Genomic DNA, 16,701 nt, shown 5'->3' on the forward strand with positions numbered 1-16,701 from the left:
GCCAATAATTAATTGGCTACTCCTGCCATAGACTCTTCGAGGTACACACCTCTGTGCTGTCTAGCCGGGGTTTGAATCCTGACCCAGATATAAACTGTCATCCCGGTGTTTCACAGGCATGGCAATTCATCAATGTGTGTGTCCGTCCCTCAGATTGACGTTAAACGGGCATCCCGTCTGCCAGCATTCGTTGGTGGAAGTTAAAGATGCCACGGTGTCCTTTGTGAAGAGTAGGCGACCTATCGCCCGCACCATGAACAAATTAATTCCTACCCAAATCGTCTTCAGTGGAACGTCAGGCCTGGCTAGTCACTTTGTGAAAGACCTGGTTGAAACACTTTCCACCACAGAGAACGTAGGGATATTTTGAGCCATCAAAAGTAGTAGTAGTAGTAGTAATAGTAGTAATAATAGTAATAGTAGTAATATTAATAATAGTAATAGTTATAGTAGTAGTAATAATAGTGATAATAATAATAATAATAATAATAATAATAGTAATAATATTAATCGTCATCATAGTAATTAGAATAGTAATAATAATAATAGCAATGGTCATAATAATAGTAATAATAATAATAGTAGTAATAATAATAACAGTAATCATAGTCGCGCTAATAACAATAGCAATGGTAGTAATAATAATAGTGATAGTAATAGTAATAATAATAATAATAATAACAATAACAGCAATGGTAGTAATAATAATAATAGTACCGTAATAATAATAATGGTAATAGTATAAACTAGCTGAAACCCGCGGAACATCCACGGAAGGGAGGATGTGGTGTATGGATAGAGTGTACCATTATGGATGGCATAGGAGATTTGCTTGTCCGAGTAAGAGTTAGGAAGAAAGATGAGAATGAAGAGTGCGTATATGAACAACGATCGCCAACACCGGCACAAATGCATGCTCTGGATTGTCCACTCAGTGGACGGCTTGCTTTCACCTTCACCTGTCCAATCAGTGGACGGCTTGCTTCGCCTTCGCCCAGCAGACGCCAATACGATGGCGTCGTAAGATGGCGTCGTATCGGCAGTTAATCGGATGCTTTTGGGCCCCAACGTCGGCTAATTCAGATTTTTCGAGTATGTCTGTACGTGATAAACAAAGAGCGCGGTTCGTAGATCGTAAATCCATTAGTGCCGTGGGCATCGGGTCACTGGGTGCGGCGTAAAAGGGATAACAAAGTCGAGTCCTTACGCTATTATTATATAGATAGCAATAATAATAATAGTGATAGTAGTAATAATAGTAATAGTAGTAATAGCAGCAGTAGCAGCAGCAGTATTAGTAGTAGTAGTAATAGTAACAGTAATAGTAGTCGTAGTAGTAGTAGTAATAGTAATAGTAATAATAGTAATAGTATTAGTAGTAGTATTACAACTCTGAAATGTGTAGTTATTATCAGCTCCGTTCAGCTCTCACCTTGTGCTCGAAAATAAGTAAGAAATTAGTTCAGGTTTTCCTTCTGAACTTGTGTGAAGTTTAAAGGTTTAATGTGATCAAATTGTTATGTTAAAATGAAAAGGCCGACATTTTAAACCTAAAGTGGGAATTTAGTGGGGAGTTGAAAACAAGGTTGGGGGAGCGAGAGGGGAACGGTAAAAATAACAAATGCAACACAAACAATGGTGGGCTCACGAGTTACCTGTATGTGGTATGAGATGCTGATGTATCAGATGTCCAGGTAGATAAGACTTGTGGAAAAAGAGCATTGATAGCATCAGAATGTGGCAGCAAACGTTTTCCACAACTGCACAGATCACAACGTCAGAAGATTGGCTTTAGTTCAAAGCAATTAGCATTTCTCGCTGCTTCTTTATACCGAATGCTTGGGCATTTCCGATTTAAAAAAAACAGTTTCATACCCAACCTCATCGTTACAAGACTGTCACGGGAGGTGCAGCAATCGGACATTTGGGGAAACAAAATATTACAAGACACCTTACACGAAAACTCACCTTTTCATAATAACCTCCAGTAACCGCAAGGCGTCCATGTGAACACCAGGGAGGACGGCCATCTTCATCAAGTTGATATCTTGCACTTCCTGTGTTGGCACATAAAGTAGGACAGCTGGAGTGAAGAAAGTAGGGAGAGGGAATAGAAGGCAGGGGGGGGGGGAGTGGGGTGGAGGGGGTGGGTGGGTAGGAGGGGGAGGGAGCCTCTTGGAAAGCAGATTGAGGACACATGAAGGGAAGTTAGAAAGACAAATAATGTGTGATGAGTTGGAAGAAAGTGGTGGAGAGGGGTGATCCAAACAACAAATTGAATGTGAGCATTGCTCAGCCATATAGCAAGACAAAAGGTGCTCACCAGATGATGTGGTGCAACAGCGAGTGCTCGGCATACAAAGGTGAGAAACTCATCCACAGGCACCGGCACAGCACGTCCTACCCCATCGCTGCTCACTCACACGAGGGAGGAGGGTTGAGGGCGTGAGAGGGCAAACACTTTCACTCATTTGTTGGCTTCCGAACACGAGCACTTCAACCTATGGACATTTTTCATTAGCAAAGTATTTATATTTATATTTCTCGCTCACAAGGTAAATATTCTAGAAGTATTAAAAATTCCTTTATTTCTATCTTATATGGTTTCAGCCATAGAAGACCAAATTTCCAGGAGTTTTCCTGAAGTTTTCCAGGACAAAAAAGTTGTCTTCCAGGATTTTAAAACAAATGTTTTTGCAACAAGTGACAATGGAATAAGCTACAATGAATGAAATGAATGAATGATCGTTTTAAGGCCATTTTCCCCACAACAGCGGGGGTTAGCCTTGCGGGCCCCATGACAATCATGGTTCCCTGTTTGAGGCAATGTTTTTTACGGCCGGATGCCCTTCCTGGCGCCAACCCTGAGTCGCCTCTTACGATGCGCAGGGATACGGTGTACCTATTCTAAACCGGGGTACACACCGGGATCATTCATCCCAGCAAGCTGGTACTCAATTTGCCGACCTTGGAAGGATGACAGGCTGAGTCAACCCCCCTGGTGTTAATTCAACGATCGACCGGGATTCGAACCCAGGATCCTAGGATCCCAAGCCGGCATCCTAACCGCTAAGCCAACACCAGGCAGCAGGCAGGAAGCTACAATGATAAGAATGAAATCTTGTTTCCACATTCCATTGAATATTTCCGTAATACGTAGTACATGCATACCTGGAGTGCCTGGAGTTCCGCTTCCGGTCCCTCGAGCGACGGGGCTTGCTTTGATCTCTCCACGGCATCAAAGTTTGAGTGTTTTCCCGTTCGTTTCTTTGTCAAATTTCCGCTGCTTATTTTGTTGTGTATGTGTTATTGTGTGTTTCTATTTGGTTTTGGTTTTGTAGTTATTGCAAATTTGTGTGTAATTAGTCGTTTCTTTGTCCGCGCCTCGTGGGGCCTGGTGTCTAGTGCGGCCTCCTCGTCTCGACTTGTGCCCCGCCCCCTATATTCTCGTTTGTTCTTTCACCTCTGCTCCTGCTTTCTCAAATCCACGTTCTCACTAAGAGACTTTTCCCAGATTGTTTTCATGGTTTTGTTTAAATATTTATTTAAATATGTTTAAACCGCAGCGGTGATCCCTCCCCCCCCCCCCCCCCAGGATTTCCATGTTTTAAACGTTTCCCAGTGTATACCCTGGATAAGAATAGGTACGCCGTATCCCTGCGTGTCGTAGGAGGCGACTAAGAGGGTTGGCGTCAGGAAGGGCATCCGGCTATAAAAAAAACAAAAAACATTGCCTCAAAAAGAGAACCATGACAATTACAACTACATGTGGGCAGGGTACAACCCGAAGTGGAGATCGGTTTCTGAGGTTTGGGACATGGAATGTAGGGACAATGACAGGGAGATCAGGAGAAGTGGTGGAAGTATTGGTCAGAAGAAGAGTGGACATATGTTGTGTGCAAGAGACGAGATGGAAGGGAAGTGGTGTGAGAATGGTGAAGGGTAGGCAGGGACAGAAATACAAGTTTGTGTGGCAAGGGTGCCTGGAGGGCGTGAATGGTGTTGGTGTCCTGTTTTCTGAGGAGTTTGTAGACAGTGTGGTGAGTGTGACTTGAGTGAGTGATAGGTTGATGATGGTGAAAATGATGATTGGAAAGCTCTTGGTGAACGTCATCTCGGGATATGCTCCGCAGGTTGGTCGGAGCGATGAAGAGAAGGCTAAGTTCTGGTGTGCGATAGAGAAGCTGATGGAAAACGTGAAAGATGAGGAAGTTGTTGTGGTAGGAGGAGACCTAAATGGACATGTGGGAAGGAGTATGGATGGTTTTGACGGAGTTCATGGGGGTTACGGATATGGTGTGAGAAATGGAGAAGGTGAAAGGATTTTGGAGTTTGCTGATGGAGCTGATTTGTTGATTTGTAATACTCAGTTCCAGAAAGAGGATAATAAGCTTGTTACATACACGTCAGGTGGGTCGACGACAACCGTTGACTACCTGATGGTGCGTCGGCGAGATAGGGGGCACCTCTGAGACACAAAGGTGATCCCGGGGGAGGAGGCTGTTTCACAGCACCACTTGGTTGTCTGCGACGTAAGGGTGAAAGGTGCAAGGAGAGCTCGGCGGGTGAAGTACCAACCGAGAATGAAGGTTTGGAGGGTGAAAGAGGGGACAGTAAGGGAGGCATTAAAAGAGAGGCTGAGTAGGGTCGAGGATGATGTGGTTGAGCTTGAAAGTGGTTGGATGTCAATGAAAGCTAGTCTGTTGGGAGCCGTTGGTGAGGTATGTGGATGGACAAAAGGACCACCGAGGCACTCGGAAACATGGTGGTGGGATGATGAAGTTGGAAAGAGGATTGACGAGAAGAGGAAGAAGTTCAAGGAGTGGCAGAAGGCGAAGGGTACGGGAGCAGAAACAGCAGAGCATGAAAGTTATAAGGCAGCCAGGAAGGCTGCAAAGAAAGAGGTAGCAAAGGCGCAGGAGGCATGTAGGAAAATGTTCGGAGAACGCTTGGATTCGGAAGAGGGTCAGAGAGCAGTATTCAGGATTGCAAAGCAGATAGCGAAAGAGAGGTATGATGTGATGGGGGTGAGCTGCTTGAAGTATGAAGTGGGACAAATCGTTGTCGACCCAGATGGAATTAAAGGAAGATGGAAAAGATATATGGAAATGCTGTTGAATACAGAGAATGAATGGGATGGCAACATAGAGAGTAACCCAGTTTTAGGACCGGCAGAGAAGATAACAGAGAAGGAAGTTGAGGAAGCGATAAAAGCAATGAAGGGTAGAAAAGCGGGAGGGCCGACGGGAGTTGTGGGAGATATGTTGAAGGCAGCAGGAAGTTGGGGTGTGAAGAGAATGACAGAGATCTGTAATCTGGTGGTGAAAGAAGGCCGCATTCCAGTGGATTGGGAACTGAGTACCCTCGTCCCTCTATACAAGGGGAAAGGTGACCCTCTGGAGTGTGGCTCGTACCGAGCGATAAAGTTATTGGAGCATGGAATGAAGGTATTGGAAAGGGTGTTGGAGAGGAGGATAAGGAAGAAAGTGAAGATCGACGAAATGCAGTTTGGATTTATGCCAGGAAGAGGAACGACAGACACGCTTTTCATTGTGAGGCAGTTGCAGGAGAAGTACATGGAGAAGAGGAAGAAGTTGTTTCTTGGGTTTGTTGATCTGGAGAAAGCATTCGATCGGGTTCCACGCAAAGTATTGACATGGGCATTGAGGAAGTTAGGAGTGGAGGAATGGTTGATCAGAGTAGTGATGGCAATGTACAAAAGAGTGCGCACAGCTGTAAGGACGAAGGACGGGAACAGTGGTGAGTTTGAGGTGAAGGTGGGAGTGCATCAGGGGTCGGTACTAAGTCCACTACTATTTGTAGCTGTGATGGAGGTGCTGGCTCAGAACGTAAAGGAGGGTTTACCGTGGGAGTTGTTGTATGCAGATGATCTGGTGTTGATTGCGGAAAGTATGGATGGACTGAAGGAAAAGATGAACACGTGGAAGGAATGTATGGAGACAAAAGGTCTGAAGGTGAATATCGGAAAGACGAAGGTGATGGCAAGTGGTAAAGCATGTGGTGAGGTGGAAAGAACTGGGAAGTGGCCCTGTGCTGTGTGTAGGAAGAGTGTCGGAGTGAATTCCATTCAGTGTACAATGTGCGCTGAGTGGGTTCATCAAAAATGTAGTGGTCTGAGAGGGTCATTAACCAGTGTGGCAGCTACATTCAAATGTAAGGTGTGCACAGAGGGAGCTGCAGATGGAGGAAATGTTGAGTTGGATCTTGGAGACGGCGTGAAGCTGGAAGGTGTGAAAACATTTTGCTACCTCGGAGACATGCTGAATGGAGAAGGTGGATCAGACTCGGCAACGGTTGCTCGAGTGAGATGTGCATGGAAGAAGTTTCGGGAATTGAGTGGCGTGCTGATGATGAGGGGAGTGTCGTTGAAGCTGAAGGGAAAGGTGTATGCTGCATGTGTGAGAAGTGTTATGATTTATGGGAGCGAGACATGGGTAATGAACGTAGAGCAGCAACGAAGGTTGGAAAGGGTGGAAATGCGAATGGTTCGACGGATGTGCGGAGTATCGTTGAGAGAGAGGAAGACAAATGATGAATTGCGAAAGATGATGGGAATAGAGCCTGTGATTGATGCTGTGAAGAGGAACAGGTTGAGATGGTTTGGTCATGTGTTGAGGAAGGATGAAAGTGACTGGTTGAGAAGAGTGATGGAAATGAATGTAGAAGGAAGTATAAGACGGGGAAGACCGAGAAAGACTTGGCTAAAGATGGTGGAAGAAGAAATGCGGGCAAGGGGGTTAACAAGGAGAGATGCAGAAAATAGGGCAAAATGGAGAAGATTGTCATGGGGACCGCAAGGCTAACCCCCGCTCTAGCAGGGAAAATGGCCTTTAAAATGCATGTTGTTGTTGTTGTTGTTGTAGTACATGCATACCCAGGTATGGGCTTAGCATGACAGAATATACGAGTTTAGCATGTTATAACACAGAACCATTCAAAGTTGTACCTTTTGCAGTACTAATCACCAGCTAGTCACATGGATTACTTACATGGAGAAAACTGCAATTAATAAATATTCTAATTTTCATGAATTTTTAAAAAGTTAACAAATGTATGCTCTACACATATACGAGGGGGATATCTATATGATAAAAGGAGTCGTGTCTGTTTGTTTGTCATGTTATAACTTGAGAACGGATTTCAATAAATCCAACTTCGGTGGATTCAGGGAACTCCCAGGAAGGTTTGTGATGGAATTTTTTTATATGGCTTCATATAAAATGCCAAACTTCATATATATACACGTGTCCAAACTGCAAACGACAACTTGGGACAATGGTTATACCTGCACGGAGGGCAGGATCTTCCAGGAATCCTTTTTTTCTTGCTCTACAGATTATCCATCAAGCTATGCCGAGGAAATGGAAAGCATTTACGCAAAGGCAGAGAAGAGACCTCAGAGTTTGTTTCTTGGCATGGCCCGTGCCTTGGTATGTACCCCAGACAGTTTGATCAAAATAAAGAAGAGAGGGGGAGGGTGAGAAATTATTTTTATTTTCATCTTCCTCTTGGTGTTGGCTTAGCGGTTAGGGTGCTGGCTTGGGATCCCAGGATCCTGGGTTTGAATCCCAATCGATCGCTAAATTTAACACCAGGGGGGTTGACTCAGCCTGTCATCCTTCTGAGGTCGGCAAATTGAGTACCAGCTTGCTGGGATGAATGATCACGGTGTGTACCCCGATTTAGAATAGGTACACCGTATCCCTGCGCATCGTAAGAGGCGACCAAGGGTTGGCGCCAGGAAGGGCATCCGGCCATAAAAACATTGCCTCAAACAGGGAACCATGATTGTCATGGGGCCCGCAAGGCTAACCCCTGCTCTAGCGGGGAAAATGGCCTTAAAACGATCATTCATTCATTCTTGGTGTGTTGTTGTATATTATTCGCAATTCAGCATCTAAAAAGGCTGTGATTAATATCATATTGACAATTTTCTCACCCCCGAGTGTATAGCAAGGCCGGTATCTATACACCGCCTAATTTTATTTTTTCCCATTAACAAAATCTGTTTTTTTTTTGCCATTAAACAAACTGATATTTCTGTCAGCGAAGCAACGGAACTTGTATTCCTAGTTCGGATGAAAGTAAACCCTTGTGTTCCGGGCAGTTACATTTCCTCTCACCTATAAACTCATGTGTCATGAACTGGAGATGTTTTCTAGAATTGATTGTTTCATGAGGTGATGCGCTTGTGGCACAAACCAGAGCATTCATGACCTCGTGCTTTCTGCGCATTTCCTTACCTGGTGGATACTGGACTTGTTAACACCATAACACCTGCCCATGCAGTGACGCCGGGCACTCTCAACTCAACAAACCCTCGGTTTCGGTGTTAAGGACATAACTTTCATCGACTTTTTTGCACTTGGTTCACCACTAGCAACAATCTTCCTCTTGTAAGCCATGGTTAAACATCACTAAGGGCAAGAATAATCGAAAACAGAGGAATTTATGATGATTCCACGGTGCGGTGCGCAGTAGTGACGCTGAAATAGGTGCAGTGCAGTACTGTACACACTGCATGTCTCAGTTATCACCTATGGATACGGATTTATAATTATAGATGTAAAGTCAAAACCATGTAAAGTCCCATGGGTCCTCAAATATTTTTGGGCTGAATGGATAAACGCCAGAGGCCTTAACACAATTATGGGCAGATAGAATAGAAAAACATTGTGGGGATTAACTCAGAAATAATTTATCAGCTAAATTAGCACCAGGTGATCGATCCATTGACGGGGGATTAGGATTAGCTCTGACCAGCTGACCCGGTCTGAGAAACCCGTTTGGTGCAGCTTTAATGGTGAATCCGTGTGGAAGGTCAAAATTGGTAATGTTGTTCTCTTTACAAGACCAGCACAATTAACCATTCCAACCGCGAAGGGGAGGGGCGGGGCTGGCAGCCTCTTTATACCTGTGCAAATGTCATGATTTTCCAGGAGTTGTGAGGACTTGTAAAAGTTTTCCAGGACTTTCCAGTACTGGAAAATGCTTTTTCTTATATCCAGGAATTTCAGAGCTTCAAGGACTGTGCGAACCATGTCGCATCACCTTTTTTTTTTTTTTTTTTTTTTGTATACTGAATCGAGGCTCGTGAAAGAGCTAACATTTATTTCACAAACAAATCAACCAGACAAACAAAATATACAAAAAGAAGGAGCGGAAGACAAGATGGGGAGAGAAGGGGAAGCACACAACCACAACATTTGAGAGCAGGGAGAAGTGTGGGAGGGAGAGGGCTTGGGGGCAGGAGGCGTGGGAAGGGGAGGGGGGGGGAGGGGGGGGGGAGAGGTATAAAACACAAGGGGACCGAAATTAGCGGAGGTAGAAAAGATCAAGGTTTTGGATGGGGGAGGATAAGAGATGGTGGTGAACAGCTGTTTTAAAGACCTGGAGGGTGGAGTGGGATTGAAGAGAGTGAAGGAGTTTGTTCCAAAGGTGGGAGAAAAGAGGAATGAAGGAGGGAAGGTGAGCAGAAGTCTTGATTTTGGCAGTTTAACCATAAGAGGGTTGCAGGCAGATCTTGTGCGACCTGTAGGAATATTTGGGGGACAGAGCCCAGAGAGGGCTGGGGGGGGGGGGCAAGGCCAGAGAGGAGTCGGTAGAAGACGGAAAGACCACCAACCTGCCTGCGGTGAGTGAGTGAAAGGCCCTTGGAGTTAGCTTCATCGCGGGAGATTCCAATGATTCTGAACGCTTTGGTTTCAACAGCGTGAAGACGGGCTAGGTGTGAGGCAGGAGCACCAGACCAGAGGGGAGAGCAGTATTCCATAGAGCTGCGGATGAAAGCCTTGTATGTGGTGAGGAGCTCAGGTGTGCCAAGGAAGGACTCCGCACGACGGAGGATGCCCAGTCGGCGACTGGCTTTGGAGGCCAGATTTGAAATGTGGTTTTCCCAGGAAAGATCATGGCAAATAGTGAGACCCAAAAGCTTGAGTGACAGAACTTCTTGGAGAGGATTATTCAGAAAGTGGATGGGAGGGTTTTCCAGTCGGTCTTTTCGGAGAGACATCGTAAGAGTGTGAGATTTATCAGGATTGAAAGACATGTTCCATTTGTTTGCCCAGTCTGTGATTTTGTCCAGGTCTGCAGAGAGCGAGGAGGCTGCAGACTGCCGATCTGAGGGATGAGGAATGGAGCGACAGAGAGTAGAGTCGTCAGCAAAGAGATAGAGAGGATTTTCAAGAGAGTCAGAGAGATCATTGATGAAGACCAGAAAAAGCACAGGGCCCAGAACACTACCTTGGGGAACTCCAGCCTGAACAGGAAGAGGAGATGAGAGAAACCCATTCAGGGCCACACGTTGACTACGACCAGAGAGGAAGTCCGCCAGCCATGCGTGGAGATTTCCATGGATACCAAAGGAGGAGAGTTTGGTGAGCAGAGCAGGGTGCCAGACCGTATCGAAGGCACGTGAAATGTCAAGGGAGACAGCTCTAATTTCCTGTTTGGCGTTGAGGACCTCCATCCATTGTTGAGAAAGCAGAAGCAGCATGTCCAGAGTAGAGTGACCAGGTCTGAAACCAAATTGATGATCAGAGATCAAGCCATTGGAGAAGAGGAAAGATTTCATATCTGAAGCAATGATGGATTCCATGACTTTGCTGATAATTGGGAGAAGGCTGATTGGTCTGTAGTTGCTGGGATCTGTTTTTGCACCTTTTTTGTGCAAAGCGGTGATGTTGGCTGATTTCCAAGCAGATGGCAGATGACCTTGAGCAAAAGAGAGGGTGAAGAGAACAGAAAGAGGGAGTGAAAGAGCGGAAGAACATGATTTTAGGAGCCGTGGGCTGATGCCGTCAGGACCAGTTGCAGAATCAGAGTCGAGGGTTTGCAGAAACTTTTCCACCTTGTCAGGAGGAAAGGACACAGAGTCCAGGAGCAGCTGGGTACGACTGGGTACGGTGGGTACAGAGAGGGATGGGTTTGGGACACAAGATTTAGAGGCAAACACAGAGTTGAGGCATTCAGCTTTTTCACGTGCGGAGTCAGCCGTTAAGCCGTTTGAGGTGAGGGAGGGGATGGAGGGGGAACAAACACCAGAAACAGATTTGACCAGACGCCACCAGGATTTGGAAGAGGGAGACAGATAAGAGAGTTCGGTCTTGAGAACGGTGAGATATTGTTTCCTGGCTCTCCTGAGGGTGGACACACACTTGTTTCGGGCTTTGTGAAAGGAAATGAGATTTCCTTCCGTTGGATTTGCTTTCCAGGAGACGAAAGCAAGTTGTTTCAGGGCAACAGCCTCACCACAAGATTCCGTGTACCATGGACGGGAGGAAGGGTATGACAACTGAAGACGAGATGGGATAAATCTGTGCATGAGAGAGAGCAATTTACTTTGAAAGAATTCCCAGGATGAGTTGATGTCAGAGGCGGTAGAGATGGGAGACCAGTCCAGATGATTGATGGCTGCTTGAAGACCGTGCCAGTTGGCCTGAGTGAAATGCCAGACTCGTCGACGCTGAGGAGGCTCTCTGAGAATGGTCAGAGAGATGTCCACTTTGACAAGCACATGATCAGATGAGCCGATTGGAGCAGAAGAAGAGCAGCAGACATTTTCAGGGAAGTTTGTCATAACCAAATCCAGAAGAGAAGATGCTCCGTTGACTGAGATCCGGGTCGGGAAATTGACAGATTGTGTCAGTCCCAGTGAGTCGCAGAAGTCCTTTGCTGAAGAGCCATGGCTGGTGAGAGAAGTACCCACACCCAGCCAACTGGCATGGTGACAATTGAAATCACCACATATGAGGAAGAGAGAGTTGGGATGGGTAGATAGAAGTTGGTCCATATTATCAGACAGCGAGATGTAGATGGAGTCATCGCTGTTTGGTGGACGGTACAACACACATATGAACAAAAGGTGGGAGCGAAGGGGAAGCCGTAGCCAAAGGTATTCCTGGGGGTGAGGTGGAGAGAGGGCAGTGGAGGGCGAGTGAGGAAGAGTTTTTTATAAAGATAGCAACCCCACCTCCAGGACGAGGCTCAGGTCTATCATACCGGAGGAGGGAGTAACCTGGGAAAGATACCAAGGAATCAGAGACATCATGAAGGAGGAAAGTTTCTGTTAAGCAGATCACATCTGGTTTGTCAGAAGCAACCTGTATGGAGAGATCAGTCAAGTTTGAGCGGAGGCCCCGGATGTTTGAGGTCCATACCGTTAATGAAGAGGAAGGGGGAACATCGGGTCCAGAACAGGGGGGGGGGGGGGGGGAGGGGTAGGGTAAGATGTGGAAGAGGAGGAAGAGGTAGGGAGAGCTGTTGAAGGTGTGTCAGAGATTTCAGAGATTTCAGAATAGCTTGGAGAAAGGGAAGAATGGGGCGGACAAAAGGTTTGATGGAGATTGGGTGAGGCACAGTGAGGTGTTATTTGAGGAGGGGGAAGAGCGAGGCAGAAGGTTGGGGGAGATGAAGGTGAAAGTTGGAAGGGGGAAGAAGCAGGGAGGATGCTTTGAGGAGGAGGGGTGAGAGGGGAGTCTAGGAGGGGAGGAGCGAGGGAGAGTCTCGGAGGGGAGGGGTGTGGGGGGAGTTTAGGAGGGAGGGGAGGGAAGGGGCAAGGGGGGAGATTTGAAAGGGATGGGTGATGGGGAGGATTTGGAGGGGAGGGGTGAGATTGGATTTTGAAAAGTGTACGATTCATGGGAAACGAACATTTTTTGCAAAATGAGTTTGAGACCTTCGAGTCAAAAATACGTTTGAGGACACTGAAGGAGGGGTGGAGTTCTGGATAGTTTAGGGAATGTAGAAAGGAGGAACTGTACGAGATGGTATTATATATATTTTTTGGAATGAATAGATTTGGTGAGCAAGACGTAATGCTATTATGTTAGTTACCTCATGCTATTATGTTAGTTACCATCGTAGTAGATGCTACAAATGAAAAACCAAAACTACAACTGGAAACATAAGAGGTAATTGTTTGGTCACCTAAGCAAAGTAGTCAAGGAGCCGGTCAGGCTGGTGATGCGGCGAGCAAGGTACAGAGATGACCATGGTCCCTCCAGATCAAACTCTGGTAGAAGCAATGTAGGTGCTTTGTACACAGATTCCTCTGAAATACATAAAAGCACATCAAATGTTAACCGCTGCATGGAAACACCGTGATGCTAAAGCACTCAATTTCAGAACACAACTTACGGACTTGCTGCTGGTCACGTATGCATTGATGTCATGTACAAGGCAACTGGTTCCTTATGGTCAGTCAAATTGAGATCAAGACCTTTTCACTTTTCATGTCATGACTTCATTGGTCTCGCTATAATACGCGACTTTCAAAATGACGGAATCTGCCCCTGGTAATGAGGTCCACCAGGGCGACTGGATGTATATCATGTGTGCCAGATAAGAATTGCAGCATAAAATAGCTCACAGAGCTATTAAAGAAGCAGAAAATACTTGGAAACGTACATGCAAGAAAGGGATGTGCCCCTGGAATTAAAGATTGGAGAACTTTCTGTCCAACTCACCCAAAACGTTGATATACAGTACTGCAAAAACTCCCAACAATGTGGGCCCTTGAAAGGCTGAAGGTTCGTAGATGAGTGTTCTAACCAAACCTTTGTGCTTCTTAACACTGATGGGAAGGTCATATCTGGGGCTCGTTGTTACGGATTCGTCACTTCCGTCGTTGTGGTTTTCATCCACTGTAAGCATTTTTGGTTCCATGTACTATTATTGTTATCGTTTAAGTGAAATGGAGATAACTGTTTTCAAAAGGTGAAAAGTTAGTGTTTTAAAAGAAACCGGAAACCGGATCGGGAGAAACCGGAAGAAGAAGAGGAGGAAGCAAACAAAAGCGGAGCAAGTGAGGTCGGGGAAGAGAAAAAGCCGAGCTGCTTTGAGGTCTTGAGGAGACGCTGGCGAACGTGGGTCACGGGTGAACTTTGGTTTTCCCGGGAAAGGGATTCCTGCGACAGAGTTGTGATCGCGGTGACAGATAAACCTGTGTGACGGGTTTTGCGGTTGATTCCGAAGAGAATCGTTGTTGGAGAGCAGGTACGCCTCCATTACGGGCCTGCCCGCCATTTCGCCTCGCTCCCGCCATTTCGCATCGCTCCAGCCTTTTCACCTCGCTCCAGCCATTTCACCGCACCCAGCCGTTAGCCTGGTTTGCATGTGTAACGTGGATTTCGAGTGGGAATTTGCGGTCCTCCGTTTGGGAGGCGGGAGCCGTTGAACGTTCATACCCGAAGGTGTGATTTCCCAGTCGCCTTTTGGGTGCACCTTTGCGCCTCTTTGGCAGCGTTGACTGTCAGCGGACTTGGATTCTGGTCTCGATACGACCTTTTTCTTGCGATCACCGGAGCGTGGATCGACTTTGGCTTGGTGCCGGGACAGAGACTTTGGGGAATGTTCTTTTCGCTCACTTGGAGCACAGTGAGTTATTGAGTAAGAAACTGATGGTACCATCATAGGGCGCTACATGATATAATATTTGTTGTACAATTGATTAATATTGTACTTGTGCTGTTATTCTTGTGTGACATTAATACAATACTTGTTTTTTGGTAACAATTGGTTGGTGTGGTTTCACCATTGGTCATTGACACACAGAATAACACATCTTTCTGCCGTGACTCCTTTCGGAGCTCGGAGGTACACCGTGTCCGGGGTTTGGGGAGGAGCACGTAACACTTGTCAATACACAAGGTAAGTTTAAAATGAAGCTATTTACCATTAATCATGTTTGGAAGGTGGAGAGGGCAGGGGGTCGTCGTTGTATGGGGCTGTGGAAGTTGTATGAGGCTGTATAGAATATATAGTTTGTTTGGTTGTAGCGCCACAAGATAAATTAAATATTTGCGGGTTTCAGGAGGTGGAACGGAGTCCTCCCAGGACCCAAAGTATCCCCCTCCACTTCGGTGAGGGAACACAGTATATGGACCAGGTTTTGTTCCAAGGGCTCTTTTCAGGATCGTCACCGAACCCCGGATTGCCTCCAGTTGTAGTTCATTTCTGGTAATATTCCTGGTTGTGTGTGTGGGTGTGTAATATATATTAAATGTCATGTATAATACACAGTACATGTCACGTATAATATACAGTACATGTCACGTATAATGTGTGTACATAACATACAGTACAACATGTTATGTATAATGTGTGTATATAATACAGTCGGATCCCGCTATTCGCGGTTCCGCTATTAGCAGATTCTGCGAATTTGCGGGTGATAAAATGCGACCCATTTCTCTATTCGCGGAAAAGTGTCCCGCAAATTCGCGGGTTTTTTTCTCTTCGGGGCCCTGTTCCGTGAAATCGCGTTTTTTTTTTTTTCCTATTCGCGGCTGTGCTCCGCGAATTCGCTGTTTTTCAGGGGCACAAGAAAAAAAATTCACTAGCCGTTAGCTTGACATACGGCATTTATAAAACCTTCGCTGATTATCGTCGACATTCTCTGGATTTGCCACACCAATCGCAGATTTTGCCTCGCCATTCGCGGTGTGTTCCTCTCTATTCGCGGATTTTCATGACTCTGGAACCTATCCCCTCTTTTTCCATTGAAACAATGCCCCGCTATTTGCGGTTTCACAATTCACAGATTTTCCAGGAACATATCCCCCGCGAATAGCGGGATCCCACAGTATACAGTATAATATGTCATGTATAATATGTCACGTATAATATGTGTGTATATAATATACAGTAAAATATGTCATGTATAACAAACATTCTGAGTATTGCGCTGCAATAATGTCCCCTACCAAAGTTCAAAGTGCCATAACTTTGTCAAAAATGATCGAATATGCAAATTTATGCACAGTTGATGCTGGTTTTCAAACTTGATCTGAGGTATGCTGAGACACATGTGTGTCACGCCTCGCCTCGTTGATAAGCCCGCAAGGTCGCTCTGTGGAGCGGCCTGCACATATTGCACTGTGTGAATTATATAATTACCAACGCACGGTCTGAGGTACCAGCGATTCAAGAGATATCCATTTTTATTTATTTAATATTTTCGTTTAATTAACGATATCTGCCAAACCACGTGCCCTATCGCAAATTCCAAAAGAACATTTTAGTAGACTGACATGCTGAACAGATCTGTGAAGTTTCCCCTCGATTGGATCAAAAATGAGGGAGGAGCTATGTTTTAAAGGTTCACGCTTAAAAACGTCATAACTCTGAAACCATGCGACGCATGACGTCATGCTCGCTGACTTTTTTGTTCGTCATGGGTATGCGATTCTGCCTGCAAAGTTTGGCCCGAATCTGTTCAGCCGTTGCAGAGAAAAAGGGATTTTCGTGTTTTCATGAAAAACAATATGGCGGCCGAACCACGTGACCTGTGACGTCATAATTACCATTAAAATATTCTACAGACTGAGTCGCTCCTTCGGTGAAAATTTGATCTCAATCGTTCCTATTATTGCAGAGAAAATCTTTTTTAAAGGAAATTAAAACTTAAAATGGCACTGAGTTAAGGATCATCAGAATTATCAGAATTCCCAAAGTTCAAAGTGCCATACCTTTGTCAAAAATGATCGAAACGTCGTGAAGTTCGAACTTGATCTGTAACTTATCATTAGGAAACCATGTGCCAAGTTTGAAATCATTAGCATTGAGAGTTTAGAAAAAAAGTCCGGAAAACTTTTTTGTGTGACGGACTGACGGACTGACGGACCGTGGGACGGAGTGCAAACCTATAGTCCCCTCCGGTGTACACCGGTAGGGGACTAA

At 45.5% G+C, this 16,701-nt stretch overlaps 1 protein-coding gene across 2 annotated transcripts in view; it reads right to left on the reverse strand.

Moving 5' to 3' along the window:
- PELP1 (proline, glutamate and leucine rich protein 1) overlaps positions 1 to 16,701 on the reverse strand; it is a 359,306-nt gene that overhangs the window by 12,101 nt on the left and 330,504 nt on the right. For both annotated transcript variants that reach the window (XM_078767738.1, XM_068134733.2), the window contains 4 exons: positions 12,949 to 13,072; positions 2,324 to 2,411; positions 1,969 to 2,057; positions 1,656 to 1,760 (listed from right to left, as the gene is read on the reverse strand). In XM_078767738.1, the coding sequence (XP_078623864.1) occupies positions 1,656 to 1,760; positions 1,969 to 2,057; positions 2,324 to 2,411; positions 12,949 to 13,072 (406 nt within the window). The remainder of the gene's footprint in view (positions 1 to 1,655; positions 1,761 to 1,968; positions 2,058 to 2,323; positions 2,412 to 12,948; positions 13,073 to 16,701) is intronic.

This window comes from Myxine glutinosa, chromosome 13, assembly GCF_964187855.1.
Source record: "Myxine glutinosa chromosome 13, kmMyxGlut1.1, whole genome shotgun sequence".
In the NCBI taxonomy this organism is placed as follows: domain Eukaryota; kingdom Metazoa; phylum Chordata; class Myxini; order Myxiniformes; family Myxinidae; genus Myxine; species Myxine glutinosa.